General features: G+C 38.0%; 1 protein-coding gene across 3 annotated transcripts in view; it reads right to left on the bottom strand.

The window, feature by feature from the left end:
* efna5b (ephrin-A5b) overlaps nt 1-18,403 on the bottom strand; it is a 152,116-nt gene that overhangs the window by 5,354 nt on the left and 128,359 nt on the right. For 2 of the 3 annotated variants that reach the window (XM_042334052.1, XM_007893135.2), the window contains exons 2-4: nt 15,569-15,861; nt 979-1,044; nt 524-604 (exon numbers count right to left, since the gene is read on the bottom strand). In XM_042334052.1, coding sequence (XP_042189986.1) covers nt 524-604; nt 979-1,044; nt 15,569-15,861 — 440 coding nt within the window. The remainder of the gene's footprint in view (nt 1-523; nt 605-978; nt 1,045-15,568; nt 15,862-18,403) is intronic. The other variant, XM_042334060.1, reaches the window with a different exon arrangement.

Here is an 18,403-nt window from a genome sequence, read left to right as displayed (position 1 = left end):
ATATCAATTGCAAAATTGGTTAGTTGCATGCTTCAGTTTTCATCATTTGTTAAGAAGTTTAAAGCACTAAGTGAGACTGGATGATCATCTTCCTTTATTTAGTCAGGCATATTTTTAAGTTTTTTATTTTAAACAAAATGCAAAGCCAACAAGTAAAAAAATTAATGGGCAATAGAAATATTGCATTAACTGGATATACTGTCTCAATACATCACATGTATTAGGCAGAACATCCATTTTCATAAAGACTCAAATTATTTTATTTAAAAACATGCCTTCAGCTAACAGCAGTAACAAATCTGGCACACCATGCAAAAAGGTTATTGCATCATTCTGTTGCAATATACACAGAGAACGTTAACAAGGATATCACCATCGGGAGGCGGGGGGGTGGGGGAGGAGGGGGGGAATTAAAAAAAGGTTTCAACATTGAACCCATGCAGGGCATGCAGACTGTTCAATTACTGGATAGAAGAAAGAGGGGAGAGACGCACTTGTTAAAAGTATCTCTAAGCATACTAACCTGCTGGTTCTAATGAACTGTCTACTCTGTCGTTAGGATCGAAAACACTTTCATGTACACCTACAGTTTTCGAACAGCTGTCTATAACAAAAATAGAAATAATAGCCAAATATGTTAGTGTGACATTGTTTATTTCCCTTTTGTTCTTTCTCCTTTTTTTTCCCACTTTTTGCACGTGCACTTTATGTACAAGCCAAAAGTGCGGTTGCATTCGTCCATTTGTTTTAACCAGGAATACTCGCAGAAACAACAAGTTAGCAACTGCTGTAAAAGCTCAGTGGAGAATGATAAGAAAAAGGAATACGATGAAAACCAAACCACAAAAATGTGGTGTGCAGAACAGATACCACACGAGATTACACGGTTCAAAAGAAAAGTAATTTACCACTGTTTACACTACTGTATAAAGCATGCGCTTTAATGCTAGCTTTTGAACCCCAGTGCAAGTCACTTACTTGATTGTCGCACAAGGACTTTGAGTTTTAAACAAGTCTTCTTTCCATTATCTGGGATAGCTGAAGCTGTAAAATACGAAGAGAAATCGATAAATGAGATCAGTGCTCACTCCGCTGCACCCCAAACCATATTCTCCTCACAAAAAAAAGCATTACGTCTTAACATTGTAAAGCATAGTATCTGAAATCTGTAATTACATCCATGACAAAAATGAAGTAATACACACTGTCCTTAAAGAAACTCTGCACTATGCTGAATGTAAATATATGAACAAGCTTTGCAGTAACATGATGAGCATATTACTAAACATAATACAGCGATATTTCCAGCCAAATATATTGCTCTATGACTGAAAGTTTTAATTCATGATATTTGATGCTCTAATGAAAAAGCAAAATGTTTTAGAAGATCTGTGATCCACAAACGTAATGTAGTGTTATTTTAATGATGCAAAATAAAGAGTGGAACACTTTGGCGGAATTGGTTCCTTGAGTTGTTTTTCCTTCAAGTGTCACTCACTCCACATAAACACTTCAAGATGTATAATCCTTGTAACAAATCTCCTTTTGGAACATACGCTTGGCTCAAAGCTCCCACTAAATCACTGCACTAAGAACTGCCTCCTCCAGCACTAAATGAAAACGCGGAACGTGCTATTAGAGCACATTGTTTGAGGTTTGTGGTTACAGACAGGAAATGACCACTTTCCTGTGAGCCTCGTTCTCCCTATATTACAAGCAGCCTTGTGTGGAGCTAAGGGACTATTTAGTTGTCCACAGGAAATCTAATAAAAGCCAACTTTCACAGATTCTGGGTGCAGGTTAGACAATACCTGATATTCTCAGTATTTCTCACATATACCCTTTTTAGTATATGTACAGCGTAATATATATATTTATATATAACATTTTTAGACTTTAGGAGATAAAGGAAATTAGAAGAGATAAAGAATTGCTAATGACCTCCCCACCCATACACATAGAACCAGACAGGGTTCTATAGAGATGGGGAGAACTTCAGAAAGTGAAAGGTGCTATACTGTCCTGAAGGAGAGATGGAAAGGAAGTTTGCTGGCAACATAAAACAGCCTGAACTGATGCCATTGGAAAGACACGAGCTAAATAAAATGTATATTTTTAAATATATGTGTATGTGCCTGGACAATTTCAAAAGTAGAACGTTTACATAAAAGCTTTTATATGAGGATTGCACTTCTGGAACTGTCCAGAAACATCTTTGTTCCAAAAATTCAAATATGCTTCGTTACTTTGACAGCTCACTGCAGCCGTTCTGCTTGCATACAGGAATCATTGGCTTGCAAGGAAAGGAACACAATAGCCTTATATATATGTATATATCCAGTGTATACTTGAGATTTATAGGCTGAGAGAGTGATGGCAAGGGAAAAGTATGTTGATGGTACTGGAAAAAAAACGATTTGAGTCATTAGAGATGACAAAAAGAATATAGGTCTGAAAGAAAATGTGCACAGAGAAAATGAAGTGAAGGAATCAGATGTAAAAAAGGAAGAGACATGCTGATATGAGGAAGCGACACAGGAACTTCTGAAATAGCTAAACATACAGATTAAATAAGTCAATAATGTGCCACCGTTAGTTTTCACACAAAGCAAATGTTAGTAGACGTGACTTTAGAAAAAAAAAATTATTTCAACAACAAGAAGATTACATTTGTATAGCGCCTTTCACATCGGGAGGACGTCCCAAGGCGCTTCAAAAACAGAAGGTAAAAAAAAGATTATAAAAACAGTCACAAAAGGGCTGCTCCCTAACATTGTCTAAACCGAATATTAGGCATTATTACAGTGCTTCAGTAGGCTAACATTGAGAATAAGTGAACTACATTTCTCGAGACTCCTTCTTTGAGACTGGATCAATCAGTCTTTGTCAGGCTCTGTTCCCCATTAACCTGCTCTGTGGAGAGATCAGGCCTCTCTCAGAAAGGAATCCAACCTGTCAATACCAAGTCTAACCCTGAAAGATAACAATTCAGATGAAAGCTTCAAGCTGAACTCCAGATATCTGTGCTCTCCTTCTCACTGTTAAGACGTACCATGCAAGCAATGACCTCAAGCGTTTGTTCCAATTTATCACTGACTAGCCAATTATAATTTCACAACCTCAATTGTCTTTTAGAAAGCAAGTCAGAAATAGCTTTGGAGTCCCTGGAAATTCATAAGCTCGGTGCAAATCTGCATTTAGCAATACAAATATACTTAATATTCAAGCTGCAATTCACTAAGGGCCTTGTTAGACAAGCAAAGTGAGTGGATCCAATGACTTTGTGGAACACAACCTGCGGATTTGGGTTCAAAGTCCTTTTGATGGCAGTGTACCTGCAGAAAGATAGACTCCAGACTCTCACCTGGAACCTCCACGACCATTTACAAATCTGGATGAGGATCACATAGGTGCCTTCACAATGCACAGCCACCACAAACTCTGTGGAACTTAGCAGGTTGTCTATCTGCCAGTATCAGTGACGGCTTACAATGCCACCTCTCTCTGGGGTTACATGGCCTGCTGCTGATACTAGCCAATGTGGAATACACAGATCTAACAGGCGAGATACTAGCATTCAAAAATTATAGAACCACACCTCAAGATGAGTCAGGGTCTTAAAGAAAGGATGAAGGAAAAGCTGTAGAAATCCTATCAGACAGCTTCACAAATCCCCTTAATAATGAAAAAAAATCCTCACTGGTTGATAAATCAGCAACAAAGGTGGAATAAATTCGCTGACAGAGTGGAGGGGGTGTTAGAAGAAGCATTTTGTTGCAGATGGCTATTAGAACATGGAATGCTTTGCCACAATTGAGGCTGAGACCATAACCTAGAGACTGGAAAAATATTTGAAGAGAATGAAATGAAATGGGTATAGGGAAAGAGAGTATAATTGGGATTAGAGTTGATAACTCCAGTGGAGAAACCGGTAATAGCTGTGTGGTGCCAAATGCACTCTTTCTATGCTGCTATTTCTATGATTCAGTGATCTAGATTTCGAGATTGTGTTTAATCTGGGTGTAGGTAATCTGGATTACATGATAGCTCTCAATATTCATTCTCACCCTAACCAGGCTTTGTTTGTCCCCATCGGATGGCATTTTATTATCAACCCGTGTCAAGTGCTGGAGTAATAAATGGAGTGGCATTAGCCACTTTTGGTAGTTTGTTTGAAATTGTACATTTTTTTAAACCTGGGAACAGGAACTGAGATTTTTCAAACCAAACTAAGACTGAAGTGAATCACTGCACCATGCAGACTGTTGGCCTGACTGTGAATCAATGCTAATTTACAGTGGTGTGATATTGGACATAGATAGTGGATGTACTTTTAATATCACAGGGGTTGAATGCTGTGCAAAGCAGCTGGAAGTGATGTACAGACTGACAAGATACTTCTGGTTCCATTAACACTGTAATGCTGATTAATTACTATGTACATTCAAAAAGGCTCTAAATAATGAGACAGATCTTGTAGTCCACAACCAATTTTGGGTATTAATGCAATTTATAACATATCAAAACTCGTCATCCACTGTTTAAGTCCTTCCCTTTTATAGCTGGGAGTTTCCTAAACTATACTTATTCTGCAAAGAGGGAACATTTACTATCCAATGGGGAAGCAGATTTGCATGCCCTCTGAGAGTGGTACATTTGATGAGGATTGGAGAATAATCCTTCCCCCCACCCCCGTGTGCCTCAACTTTACAAGAAAATTCTCTACTGCACCAAAGCAAATTTTTCCCACTTTCAACCCAGTTGTCTTTCTGAATGAATGCAGTTGCCAATTTGTGGCATGTTGATGGTCAGTGTTGTGTTACAGACTCAACTTCCAGAGGCATGCTTACCAAAATCTATTTACAGCTGGCAGACAGGCAGTCAAGCGACCGAGCTGGATTCAAATCCAGATCCCAGTGCGATAACACATTATGACACTCAGTACAGTCTTCTCCCCTTATTTTCCATCAAATTCAACAGATCATGTAAATGCTACAACACAACTTCATTGTACTGGATTCTTCAATTACAGCCACATTGAAGATTTTTAGTACAGGCAACTTCATGAGAAATCCCCATTGTAGTTCATGTACCAAGTTTAATGAAAACAGATACACATATCCTACAAGTGTACAAATTGGACATGCAAACAGTTATGAAATGAGCATGGCCACTTTCAGAAACCTCTGAGTTGTTGGAAGGAGAACATTGATTGATTTCACTTGCAATTTGAATAGGAATATTCAGTTTGCTGAGATTATGGAATAATATTCATAGACAAACAGACAACGTAAATTGCATCTCTCACGTACACGAAGACAGACACACTGGCACAAAACACACTCACACCTCTAGGAAGCACAAGTTTTAAAAAAGGCTCCATTTTATCCCAGGTTTAGAAGTCTAAATGTAGCTGACATTAAGATATAAATCCTCCAGTGATTCTAATATCCTAAAACCAAATTTTTTGAAGTCATTTAAACATTTAGGACAGTCATTTAGACATCTAAAATTTATGAATGTGCAGTTTTCATTTTTAACATACTTAGCTAGTGTAGTTGACAATTTGAATCCCAACTGGGGTCTAAACAAAACATAACAGGAAACTTGATCTTCAGTAATATCACGCTGCTGCAGAAAATATAAACAGTCATATTATAACATACATAAGGAAAAAGGAATAAAAGTGTATTGAATTAGTAGCCACAAGTCAAGTATAAACAGCAGCATGGACTAGTTGGGCCGAATGGCTTATTTCAATAATTCTAAGTAATTCTATGCAGGGAATAAGTATAGAAATTAATAAACAGCAACAAGAAAATACATCTAAATTTGAAAATGCAGGATACTTTATTGTTTAAAAATGATTTAATAAAGTTGTAAACTGCAAGTTCCTCGTAGGACCTGAACAGAGCTTGCCTCTGTTTGCATAAAATCTGCAAATATAACTTGATTTGCTAACCCAAATTGTGATCTGCAGGAAATTGTAACTGAAGTACAATAGGAAATAGTGCAAAAGAGTCTGTAAGTGACTGGATGTGATGATGCAAAGTTTTTTTAAAATAGTTCGTATAACTAGTCCTTATATGTAGAAAACAAAAAGGGGACACCAACAGAGTCATGATAAAGGTATGTTGCATATCCTGCAGTTTCTGCAAAAGCTTTTCTTTATATTACTGTAACATCATTTAATGTAGCTCTTTGGGCTGTCCTGGCAGCTGTCTCTATGTATTTGGGATTTAAAATCTTATGTCAGCCTGGTGCTGTGGAGAATGTTCACATTGAACGTTTTCTTTAAGATTAATTTGTGTAAATATAACGTGCCATTCTGATAGCCTCGGGTGATTTTTCTCAATTTGCAAAGCAAAAAATCATGTACACAGCCCAGTGAGAAAGTCAGCACGACTCTGCTACATTTGCTGTCATTCATTTTGTTAGAAAAATGAATCCAAATAACTCAAGTGCCAACGTCTAATGGATGGTGAAACACATGGCAATTGAAATATGAGCGTAAAAGCAATATTGAATAACATTTCTTAAAACAAGCCGCAATGCAACTCTGATCAAGTTTCAATGTGATTATTTTAACGATTTTGGTTTGAAGTGTAATAAAAAGCAGTTGGATAAGAAGTAGTGGAATTTCAGTCAAAAAAACATATTCCACACTGCAATTATTAATATTTCAGCTTAAAACTAAATGTAATCACATAGATTCATAGAATGTTACGGCACAGAAGGAGGCCATTCGGCCCATCGAGTCTGTGCCGGCTCTTTGACAGAGCAAGTCACTTTCACTAACCCCAATCACCAGTTTTCTCCCCATAACCGTGCAAACCCGTCTTCCCCAGATACCGATCCAGTTCTCTCTTAAAAGCTGTTATCGAATCGGACTTCACTACCCTTTCAGGCAGATTATTCCAAATTCGAACAACATAAAACAGATTAGTAATACAATGTCATTGCATTGTTGATTGAGTCTCTGAAAATGCTTCTGTTTGCATGCAGGGTAAAATGTCAAGAAAGACAGTTTACTAAATGACAGTGGCCTCTTTAACAGGAGTCTTGAAGCTTACTGCATTGGAGTTCCACAGACAAACCTGAGATCAGGGTCAAACTCGAAGAAAAGAGTCAGTGATCTTTTTCAGAATTGTTGTTCAATATTGCTCTCACAAAACCCCTTGTGCCTGAATTCCAATATTTTGCCTCTTTTTTTCTATTCGGGTCATCCATTTTGCTTTGATTGTAATCGATTTTGCTACTGGAAAGAAAATTTGCTTCCGACAATTACAGCCACAAGCAACAATTTGCTGCCCATAAAAAATAATAAATTAAATTTGAGTCCTGAAAGGAAGAATTAATCTTAAATATTGCAATTTTAGACTCATAAGAATCAATGCACTGACATGAGTGTGTGCCAAGAGGTATGCTGTTGTTTCTTACCAGTTGGGAGTCAATTGCATCCTTCCTGTACCACAAATTACTTCACAATTCGCCTGCTTAACTAAATATTCAGCTTGATAAACATTAACCACATTAACTAAGCAAATAAGATTTCATTCTTGAATTCCATTCATCCATAGATTAAGAATAGAATTGCAATCAGCATTTTTCATAATGCAAGCAATGAATCTACAAAGCACTGTCATTTTTGAGACACAACACTCAACTATCAATAGATTGATAGAATTTGATATAATGGCTAAATGAGACTTTTTTTCGATTGATGTTTGAGAGGAAAACCTCTCACAGTTCAGTCTTATTCCTGAGCCATAGGAAATACTGTATTCAGAAAAAAACTGAACTGGGTTTCTTTGTTCATCCAAGAGCTATAAACAATGTGGATAATATCAATCGTGGCAGTTGGGAAAGAGGGTCACAGTGAATGATTATTACACAGCAATAACACCAACTCTTCACACCAATAACTCTAAAGCATTTACCATCCTTCTGCTATCCATTACCATAATACTGTAACCTCTCAAATCCCTTCTCTGTTGTAGTATGAATCAACAGTATGTCACCAAGAAGTGTGCAAAGAGATTACGGAGAATATAAGCACAAATAAGCCTGCTTGAAACCCTAGTATATACATATTTTTCACAAATCAAGCCGGAGCTATATCGTGCCTCCTTATTTTTAATGATTGATCAGAACCAGGTGGTTACTTATAAAAAATATATAAAAGTGAAAAATCCAATGTCCCAATTCCTCTCCAACAGGCATAACGGCTGGAAGTCCATCCATGTTGTTGGGCAGCGTTTGCTTTACTTAAGATTCATTTTAATTGCGTTTTACATGTTGGGGTTGAAAACACACTTCTCAGAAAAGCGGTAGTGTCAGTGGAGCTTTGATTCTATAAAAACACCTCAGGTATGTAAAGCGTATCTCCTCCAGGGAACCCCATGTACGTCACCCCGCCACTGAGGTTTTAGGGCTGTCCCAAGATCAACTTAAAGTCAAGGTCTCACAAGCCAGCATGACGTACACGGGATTCCCTGGAGGAAACACGCTTTACATCCACAAGTGATTTTTTTTTCTAGGGCTGAGTCACCACTTCCGTTGTTGCTTTTCCGACAAGTGCCTTTTCAACCTTACTGTAACCCAAGCATGGAATATAAACACTGTCTTGTGCATCAACTCCTAACCCTGATCCCATCAGACACTATTATTTTGTTTAAGGAGCAAAAAGATAAAAGTAATATGCTCTGCTCCCTTTTGCACAGCCTTAATTTGTCTTTGGGTGTTCACACCGGCTATCGGGATTACTAATAGAATACTGTATAATATAATTAAGTGCTAAAGTTTGAGGAAACACATTTTGCTCATTAATTTATAGCAGCAATTTGACGGGGGTGGGGGAAAAAAAGCTTAAATACCTTCCCAGGAAGGTTGATCCTTTATTAAGTCATTAATAAAGTTTCTCAGAGGTCACAAAAATCAGTACGATGTGGAAGGTGTTTAATTACTATCCACTGTCGAAGCTTATTGCCTTGTTACTGCCGGCTACAGAGCATGTGCAGATCCTTCCATTCTCTCACAGAAAATATCATTACCTTGTTACTCTAGGGAGAACTAAGCTCATGTAAGTGAGAGCGAAGTTTATGAATATGGAACAGATGGGCCCTCTGTAAAGCTGTTCTATTGCAGTAAAAAAGAAACTTGCAACCCAGTTCAATCCATTTCTGGGAGGTAACAAGAGACTTTTCACAAAGTGCAAATACATCTTTGATAGAGGAGTCATTGGTTTTACTTATTTAGGATTATTAATTTATCCATGAAAGATCTTAGCAGAGTTTACTGCTAAACTAATCTCACAACAAATGGTTAGTGAACACCAAACATCTCATCAAAATGAAAACATCTTAAAGCACTGTATTTTCTTTACAAACACATGTATTGATAAATATATCTAATATAGTCCAAATTTGAGTGTTTTGTGTTGAGAATGATGGTGCATTGCAAATTCATTGCTTATAATGAAAAATGCTGCTTGCAGTTTGATTTTTAATCTATGGATGAGTTCAATTCAACCTGTAATCCTACTTGATTTGTTAACAAAGTCCTTGCTCATATTGATCAAGCTGAATACAATATTTGGTGTTGAATTTTGCATTTATCAAGGTGAGGAATGTTAGCGCAGGAAAATGGATTCTGGGAATATAAATAACAAAAATCCTTGCATTTGATCTAGCGCCTTTCACATTGGGAAGCATTTCAAAGCGCTTCACAGGATTTACTGTAAAGTGCAGTGACTATGTATTTTATAGGCAAACACATTCCTATTTTTGAATATCCAGCACCACACTAGTTACAAAACGAGGTAAAAAAGGCCAAAGGAATCTTAGCCTTTATTACAAGAGAGCCGGAATATAAAACATAGGATGTGATGTTACAATTGTATAATACCCTGTTCAGACCTCACTTGAAGTACGCTCTGCAGTTGTGGGCATCAGACCTTAGAAAAGACGGAATGGTATTGGAGAATGTGCAGCGCAAATTTTCCAGAATTATACCTGAATTAAAGAGGCTTTGTCACGGGGATAGAACGGGGAAATTGGGGCTGTCCTCCCCTTGAACAGAGGAAGTTGAGGGATGATCTGCTTGAGGTGTTTAAAATAGTGAAGGGAATTGACAGAGAATAAGGAGAGCCTCTTTCCTATGGTTGCAGAATCTAGAACCAGAGGGTATCATCTAAAAAAAGAGCAAGACCTCTTAGTAGTGAAACCACAGGACATTTCTTTGCTCAGAGAATTGTGATACTGTAGTATGTATTCACCTCTTCAAAGCGCTATTACTGAGTTGGTGGGAATGTTTTAGAGGTAAGTAGATAAACACTTGTGTAGAAAGCGTATCAGAGGTTATGGAGAAAAGGTAGATAAATAGTTCTGAGTTACTGATAAGCTATTATATAAGGAAATAGCAAAGCAGGCTTGATGTGTCAATAGGCTTACTCCTGTTCCTATCAAGCATTCCCAAATCAACTACAGCATAGTTAAAAATCCCTCTACTCCCAGTACCAAATACAGGTCAGTTTTGTGCTGCAAGCTCATGTCTAATAGAAACTACGATGTGACTATCCCAACTCATTTCACACAGAGCCTTACTGCAACACAGAAAGGAAACTGCGTTCAAACACAGAAACTACACGATAGCAGCTAGTGTCCAATGCATTGCACCACCAATCTAGTCCACAATTTTATTTTAAAAATACAATTCCTTTTTAAATAATATTCAAATAAAATGACTTCCAATTCAGATTTTTTTAAAAAATATATAAAATGATTAATTTTACTTATTTTAAATAAAAAAAGCTTTCTTCGCAGAATTTATTCAGTAATTAAGCGAAAGTAAAATGTGTATAAATCAATGTCTATATACTAGAGGGAATAATGACTGAAGTCATGATCACTGCACAAAAAAGCAAGTAAAATGGCCTTGGAACACCTCATTAAGCAGATGTTAAATGACCAGGAAGAACCCAGGCATGCAGTAGCTACTGCAAATGGACCCCATTGCTAAATATTCCATCTTCTCAATTCCCCACAGTGTGAAATGTGAACTAACCAACAAATGGCCAGTGTGCTCCATTTCTCAGGAGGCGAAGGAGGACACAGCTGTGCAAGGGGATATAAAAAACAAAATATCCACTAGTTATTCATTATGCAAGTTTTATAGTGTAGGCTCGGGTGGTAAAATACTGAAGGCATTTATGCTTGTGAGAACTGTCAGTCGAAGCAAATTTGCCTGAATATCATGGCAGCTCAACTAGGTAAAAGAACAAATACATCATTAAAACATGGATACCAGGTTTGTAAGATACCATGGCTTCCAAATGCTGTGAAGAGCTAAAATGAAACTGAAGTAACTGATTAACCTGACGGCAATGTAAAACCAAACGCATCGGGATGTTTATAACTGTTATTTGTGATTATGGTTTGTTATTTTTTTAAAAATTAAAAATAGCCCTCCAGGGAAAGTCACCTTCTGCAGATTTTAAGCTCAAAAGTATTAATACATAACCTACATGCTTTATTTTTATGGAACAGGTCACTTTTACAACAAAACAACCCTGGTATTTATTAACGCCTTACACAGTACTCCAAAGAATTTGTTACAGATGTGCAGTGGTTCCAGTGGTTGTTGTATGCTACCAGTCATTCAAAGCCCTCACCTCTTACACTTTGATTGCTGGAAGTAGTAACGTGTATCATCACTACGCTACTTGACTGAGTAACCTGGCTTTCAGAGCTCAAAATTGTGCTGCAATATTAAGAAATATTGCCTCAATTTGACTTTATCCCACACTCGCTTTGTTGATTAACCAGTTTCTGTTGTTCAAATGAATTATACTGGCTTCTGTCTTCACCATCTAATTTTATCAGTGGTTCCACAAATCATCTTTATTGTGATGTCTCGCACTGAACTGGAACACCAAGTAAAATTGGATTTTTCTGAAATGAATTGCTGGAACCGTTAATCTTTATCTAAGGACTGTAATAACTGTTTTGTTTACTGTGGCAGCTGAAAATGTCTTCAGCATTGCCACCTGGCAGCCAACACATGCATTCATTAAGGAAAGAACAGAAATATTGGGAATTGTTATATTAAAAAAAATCCTTTTTGGTAGCTCAGGGAGATGGATTTAAAGCTCTAATTAGAGTGTAAGATACAGCGTTAGGGTCACCTTGCTTCTGTGTCCAAGTCTGCCATCACCATGCTTCCACTGAACTGCTACAACACTTTGATTTCTTTGAAAGAAATCTCGAGTGGGCTTTATGAACTAGTTATCAAAAGGGAAGCCTTCAAGTGTAGCGCTGCAACAGAAGCACTGTCAAAGCAACGCCAATGTTTATGCTGATCGCATCACCTTAAAGAGACATTAACTAGTAAATAATTTTGTTTTGTTTCCCCAGCAGATGAAGACTATTTAGTCCCCGAAACGTCTGCATTCTCAAAGGTTCCACTTCAGCATAGTCTCTGCTTAACCTTCAGCACTCAGCTGCTGTGTTTTACAGGCAGTTTTGCTGCACATAGCCTGGGGAAAACCAGAAACAAAAGGTGTTACGGGAGTTTTACTCTCTGCACTTCTGAGTTTTTGTTGAGGTGAGATTTAGCAGATCTAACCAGCACCTCGGAGAATTAAGCTTGAAGCATCCATTTCACTTCACACCGCCCCACACTTCTAAGACATAGTTTAATTTCCCTAAGGCACATAGTTACAGCATAGTTTGAAAATAAAATACAATTCCTACCTTTATTTCTTGGAAAGATTAAATGCAATCATAATCTTTCCTTCTTCAATTTAAACCTGTACTAATATCACCAAACACACATTTAATTTTATTACAAGTTTGCTTTGGTCATTGAGTATATTTTATTTCCTCCACTTTTTTTTGTTCTTGGAATTTTGGGGGAATTTATCAGATTAGCCCGTTTAAAAAAAAATCCCACTTCATTCGGTTTCTGAAACAAGAAAGACAATCTGATGTCATTTATTCCACTGATGTAAAAAAAAGTGGCAATGTTGCTGAATATTACTTTAGATAAAAATTTTCACTACACTGCTGCAATATTTAGTAGTTGCTATCTCACCCCATCCCCCTTCCATATGGTTTCCAGTCTGATCACTCATTGAGATATTTCAGACATCCAGACACTCGTAGTTTTCCCAAGAGAAACATAAAACCAAATACTGCAGCCCAGGTCCCTCAGCACACAGGCAACAGAGAAGCTTTAGGTCACCAGCAGTGTATCTAGCCGGCTGCAGTGCCAGAGACGCGTGTGTAAATCCAACCACACAAAGCAGCCAGCTTGTCTGACTCCAGACAGAGGCCAGCCTTTTGTGAATGTGTATTTATTGCTCTCAGATTCTGTGACTGTCAATGACTAATCGTCCACAGTGATCGATTCCATAGCAGCACAGAGAACTGTAGCAGAATGGTTTCAGACCCATGGCACTTTGTGGTACCCAGTTCAGAGGTGGTCTCTGTAGTTAGCTATCCAGCATGATCCAGAAGGCAACCTTGGTTGCAGCATCCAATTTCGTGGCATCCTCGGGGGGCATTTATTCAAGGAATATGATCCTGAGATATATAACTTCACAGGTCAGTGTCATTCCTCGCTGGGCAGTAAATTTACCAAGTTGGGCAATGTGAGCATATAATGAGATTTTCCTACTCTAAGACCACATCTCCAGCGTTGTTACATATACTGCCCGGTGGAGAATAAGATGTGCTTGGCCCCCAAGGAGCATCACCAGCTCCTCTCTCTCCACTTGTGCACTGAAATTTTCATTCCTACAGCAGGTGCAGGGTTGGGGAACAAGCAGGATGGGATCCGGATACTGTCAAGCACTGTTTAGAGGTTTGCTTTAAAAGAAAATAAGTTGAGTTATGTGTTGTTGCGTTAAATTTCTTTTAAGAGAAATTGTTCTGAGCTGGAATTGAATTCTCCGTTGTCAGCTGCATAACCTTAATATCTAAACTAAACTGCTTCTGAAGTAGATTCTTGTACTTTCAAGCAGAAAGCACAGCAAGGTTACTTCCCAATATTTCCAGCCATGCCTGATGGTTAGGGGTTAAGTCCTCTTGTTGTATGATCCCAGCTTCTGTGCCTTTAAGAAGAATGCTTTAAAAGTCCATATGTGGAGTGAACATTTTCTGAAGATGAATTTGTTGTATTTCTTATTGCTCTTCACTGGCAGAGCAGCCTAAAAAACATTGCAACTGCAAATGTAAGCAAATGTTCAAATACATTGTCTACACATACTGTTGTCTAATACCACACTTTTGCCGTGCATGCAAAGATGTCAGTGAGCTACAGGTACATTTGGGTTGTTAAGTAAGGCTCAATACAACCATTTTTGTCCACGCTTTTGGTCATCTTTCCCCTCTCACTGGGCTGCCCACCCCCATCTAGGTTGCCGAGCCAGCAGTACGAGATGTTCGCCCAATGTAGAAGGCTTTGTATAAATGTAAATATTGTATTCTTAAAGAGGCAGTGCCATTGAGAAAGAGTTTTAACAACCTTTGTGTGGGAGGGATGAGAGGCAGAAAAGATATGTCATTCATGTCAGGCACAAAGGGCTAGATGATGCATCTTAACACAGTAAACATTGACACATTGCATGTTTGTGAAAATGACATTTTGCTGAAAACCTCTATCATGGAAAGTGGTGCCCTTTAAAACTGCAGTTCAGCAACATTTAGGTTATTATGTCTGGTCATTTCTTTTACAAAGTCTATCCACCCCATCTAATTAATCTCTAGAGAGAACCTTCTACTGATACTCCCCGATGTAAATTTTTTTATTATTTTTATTTATTCATTCCTGCGTGCCTATCATTCAATCCTGGCATGTCATACTCCTCAGATAACAAGAACCTCAATCCCACCACATGGCTTCAGCAGCAGAGAAAGTACCACATTCTAAACACCAGTTGCATATATTCCTGTAACTTCTCGTCCTATTTCCAACCAAAAGTTAGCCAGATACAAACAAATATCCAAACCAGACCAGGTGTTCCACATATGCATGACACCTACACAAGTCTGGAATGGCAAACTCACTCTCTTCCTGGAGGGATGCATCTTGCTTACTCAATTCCAGAGAGTATTTGGTGCAAGTTGGTAAGAGCTAAGGCTTGGGGACCCTAAAGTGTGCACTGAGGTACTGATAAGAGTTTAACCAGCTAATACCACATAGCTTGTCATTAAAAGCACTGTCTGTCCAGCTTCCCTCTGGTTGTCTAGCTAGGCCAGGCTTATTACCGACCACAGAATTAGACAGCTCCTTTGCAAAGTAATTAATCAACTCAGTCTCAAGTGCTTTGAGAGTATCCCAGTTAAAATAATATTCATCATTCAAAACATCAACATTGGCATAGTGTAAAAAGGAAACACGGTACAATGTAGTTTCAGACTATCATACTGTAAAAGCTAAATATAGCAAGAATCCCATTATATATAAGTGATAAAAAATTGCTATTTTTAGCTTTTGGAGTATGATGACCCTCATTATTTTGTCAAACCGCCACCTGTTGGGAAAACTAAAATAACAAAATACTCACAGATATAGTAATATTCTCGACCGGGCCTGAATTCAAATCCTAATGAAAATGGAGTAAAGAGCTGGAATTTTTCAGAGAATTTTAGTGGACCATTGGACGCATGAGGCCTGTTACACTCCCAACGCTTGAATCCTTTGGAGGTGTGATCACACGATCTGTAGCCATCAAAGTTCACCATGTAGAGAACGTAGCGCTCCGTCTTGTCTTCTGGGACAGAGTCCTCATAATGAGGGCAGAAAACATCCAGGTAGTCATTGATGCAGACTTCAATGTGGTAATCACCCTTCTGGAACCTATAAATATAAACATTTAAAATAATGGGTGTCATTTTACCTTTAAGGAGCAAATAGTAGCGTACAACACCACAGCGGATCCTCATTATTAAGACAGATGAGCTATGAAGCACAGTCAGAGACATTTTCAGCACTAAATGAGACCACTGTTGCATTTGTGACTCGTCTTTTCCCAAGTTGTCAATTTTCACTAATACCACTTTCTACCTCTTTCTCCCCAACCTTTGGAATATGAGGAACAATGAGTTAAGCTAGGGCTCTGCAAACTCAGACATTTCAGTGAGTAGCCTTTTTTGAGATATTAAATGGAATAAGGAAAGTAAACCCAGATCAATACTTTCATATAAGCCAAGGGAAAAGGACAAGAAATTATAGGTTCAGGGTTGTGAAAGGCAATTTTAAGACAAATATCAGTTAGTATTTCTTTATACAAAGCACAATCGAAAGCTGGAACAGGTTAAGAAGAAGGGTGATTGAGGTTAGGACACTAGGCTCATTTAAGAAATAGCTTAATTCTGCAATGAGAAGACGTTAGGGAATTCTGGATAAATATATCAAATGTAAGGATAATTAAATGTGAACAAAAGGGTCTTTTTCATCCAAAAGGGGCTTTTTCATCCAAACCTCTGTCAACAGCTTTCAATAAGGAAAAATATCCCTTTTACAACTGCTAGGTATTTAATATCATTTGCATCATGATCAAGATCAGGGGAGCTTCCAAGCTATGAATCTTTTTACACTCTGTGCTCTCTTCACATCAGTTTATGAAATTATTAAAGAGGGAGTATGAACATCAAGACCCTTTTTTCAAAAAAAAATGGCCTAGTATTGCAACTAATTTCACTATCCTTTTGTCTAATTCTCTCTGACTGTTTGCCGACATTTTGTCATGTTTTGTTGAAAATATCGAGTGACATATTTGGAGGAATAGGGTGCGAGCAGTTACCCAGACCATTTACTGAGGCCAGTTACCAGTTGGCTTCAGTACCTGCTCCAAGCCACTTCTGATCATGATATCATCGGCACTTACTGTTTCCATGAAAACATTCTAAAACTATGGCAAGTATTTTACGAGAACTGAAAGGAGCAGTTTAGCTACTAATAGCTAAAATAAACAGGACTATTTTTTAAAGGGTATTCACTACTTTAAAACTCAACCCATCTCATAGCCCCATATAATCTGGTTCATTTCGCCTAAACTCACTTCATGGGTGTTTGTGAGACATTGCTGTGTGTAAATTCACTGCCACATTTGCCTACAAAATACTCAGTCACTACTCTTTACAGTAAAATCCTGTGAAGTACTTTGATGACTTAATAAGATGCTTTATCAAATACAAGGATTATTCTTATGATTATATTACAAACCTACCAGCATCTATAAAATGGAGTGTACTGCAAGAATTCAATGTTATCACAATGACTGTTCTCCTCCCCCGCCCCCTCCCTATGATCTGTTATGCAATCGTTTTCAAAACCAAACCTTTCGGAGGTACCCATGAGATATGAATATTAACACAACTATGTATTAACTTGGGAGTGCTGGATTCTGGACCATGTCTAAAATCAAGCAAAGTGATCGCAGGTAGAGCCCTTATTTGCAGGAGATTTGCAGATTAAGCCTTTTTGCTTAACTAAACGTTCACTGGAAACATCAAGCCACTGACTAATGCTATCTCTTAATTCCCACATCTAAATATCTGGCATTTGTTATCATTAAAGCAATGGACACCATTAAATATTGCAGCCCCTGCTTGACTGGGCACATCTGCATGAAAGCCAGCCATGAAATTTGGCTTACAATACTGGCACAGACGCCTGTGTTAGCAGATAATGATGGCTCTTTGTGGTACACAGCAGAATACTCCAATGTCACTCCTGAAACGTGGTGTACACTTTTCCATGTACCTGCTATCCAGAACGACTCATCTGAATTGACCCCAAACATTCAAACATCTACACGATCCCGAGGAAGCAGACCGAGAGCCCTTGATACTTAAAAGATGTGCATAGTAACCTGGAAAAATAAGTCCCTCAGCAACTTTAGACATTCAGGAAAATGATGGCTAATGGCCAAGATGAAAATCTGAATTGACTAAACCTATTCTGAATGTAATTAAATTAATTTCCCTCTTGTATCCCCTGCTGGAGATATCAATGTGCCTCTCCCTCAGCTAATGACACTTTCCATTATTTACTATGTTTCTTTATATACACTTCTCATGCCCACACTGGTATTTTTAATACTCCACTTAGACTTCTGCAATAATACTGTACCTGAAAATGGAAGATCACCCACGCGAAAGTTACTTGTGCACCCCCAGCAGCATAAAAAAATTAATTGAATCACTGTATAATAAACCATGTTATGGAGTTGTATTGAAATGTACTTTCAATGGCCTTACAAATGTGCTCAACATCACCCTCTCATGCACAAAAGATGCACAAAACATATTGACTATGGATGTTAGTTAATAGGATCAGCAGTTTTTACTAATGATTTTTGGGTTTCAACCATGAAATTCTCCTTTTACTTGTAAGC

The sequence above is a fragment of the Callorhinchus milii genome, unplaced genomic scaffold, assembly GCF_018977255.1.
Source record: "Callorhinchus milii isolate IMCB2004 unplaced genomic scaffold, IMCB_Cmil_1.0 Scaffold1, whole genome shotgun sequence".
Taxonomy (NCBI): Eukaryota; Metazoa; Chordata; class Chondrichthyes; order Chimaeriformes; family Callorhinchidae; genus Callorhinchus; species Callorhinchus milii.
Note: the sequence above shows the minus strand (reverse complement) of the source record. Positions and strands in the feature narration are given on the sequence as shown.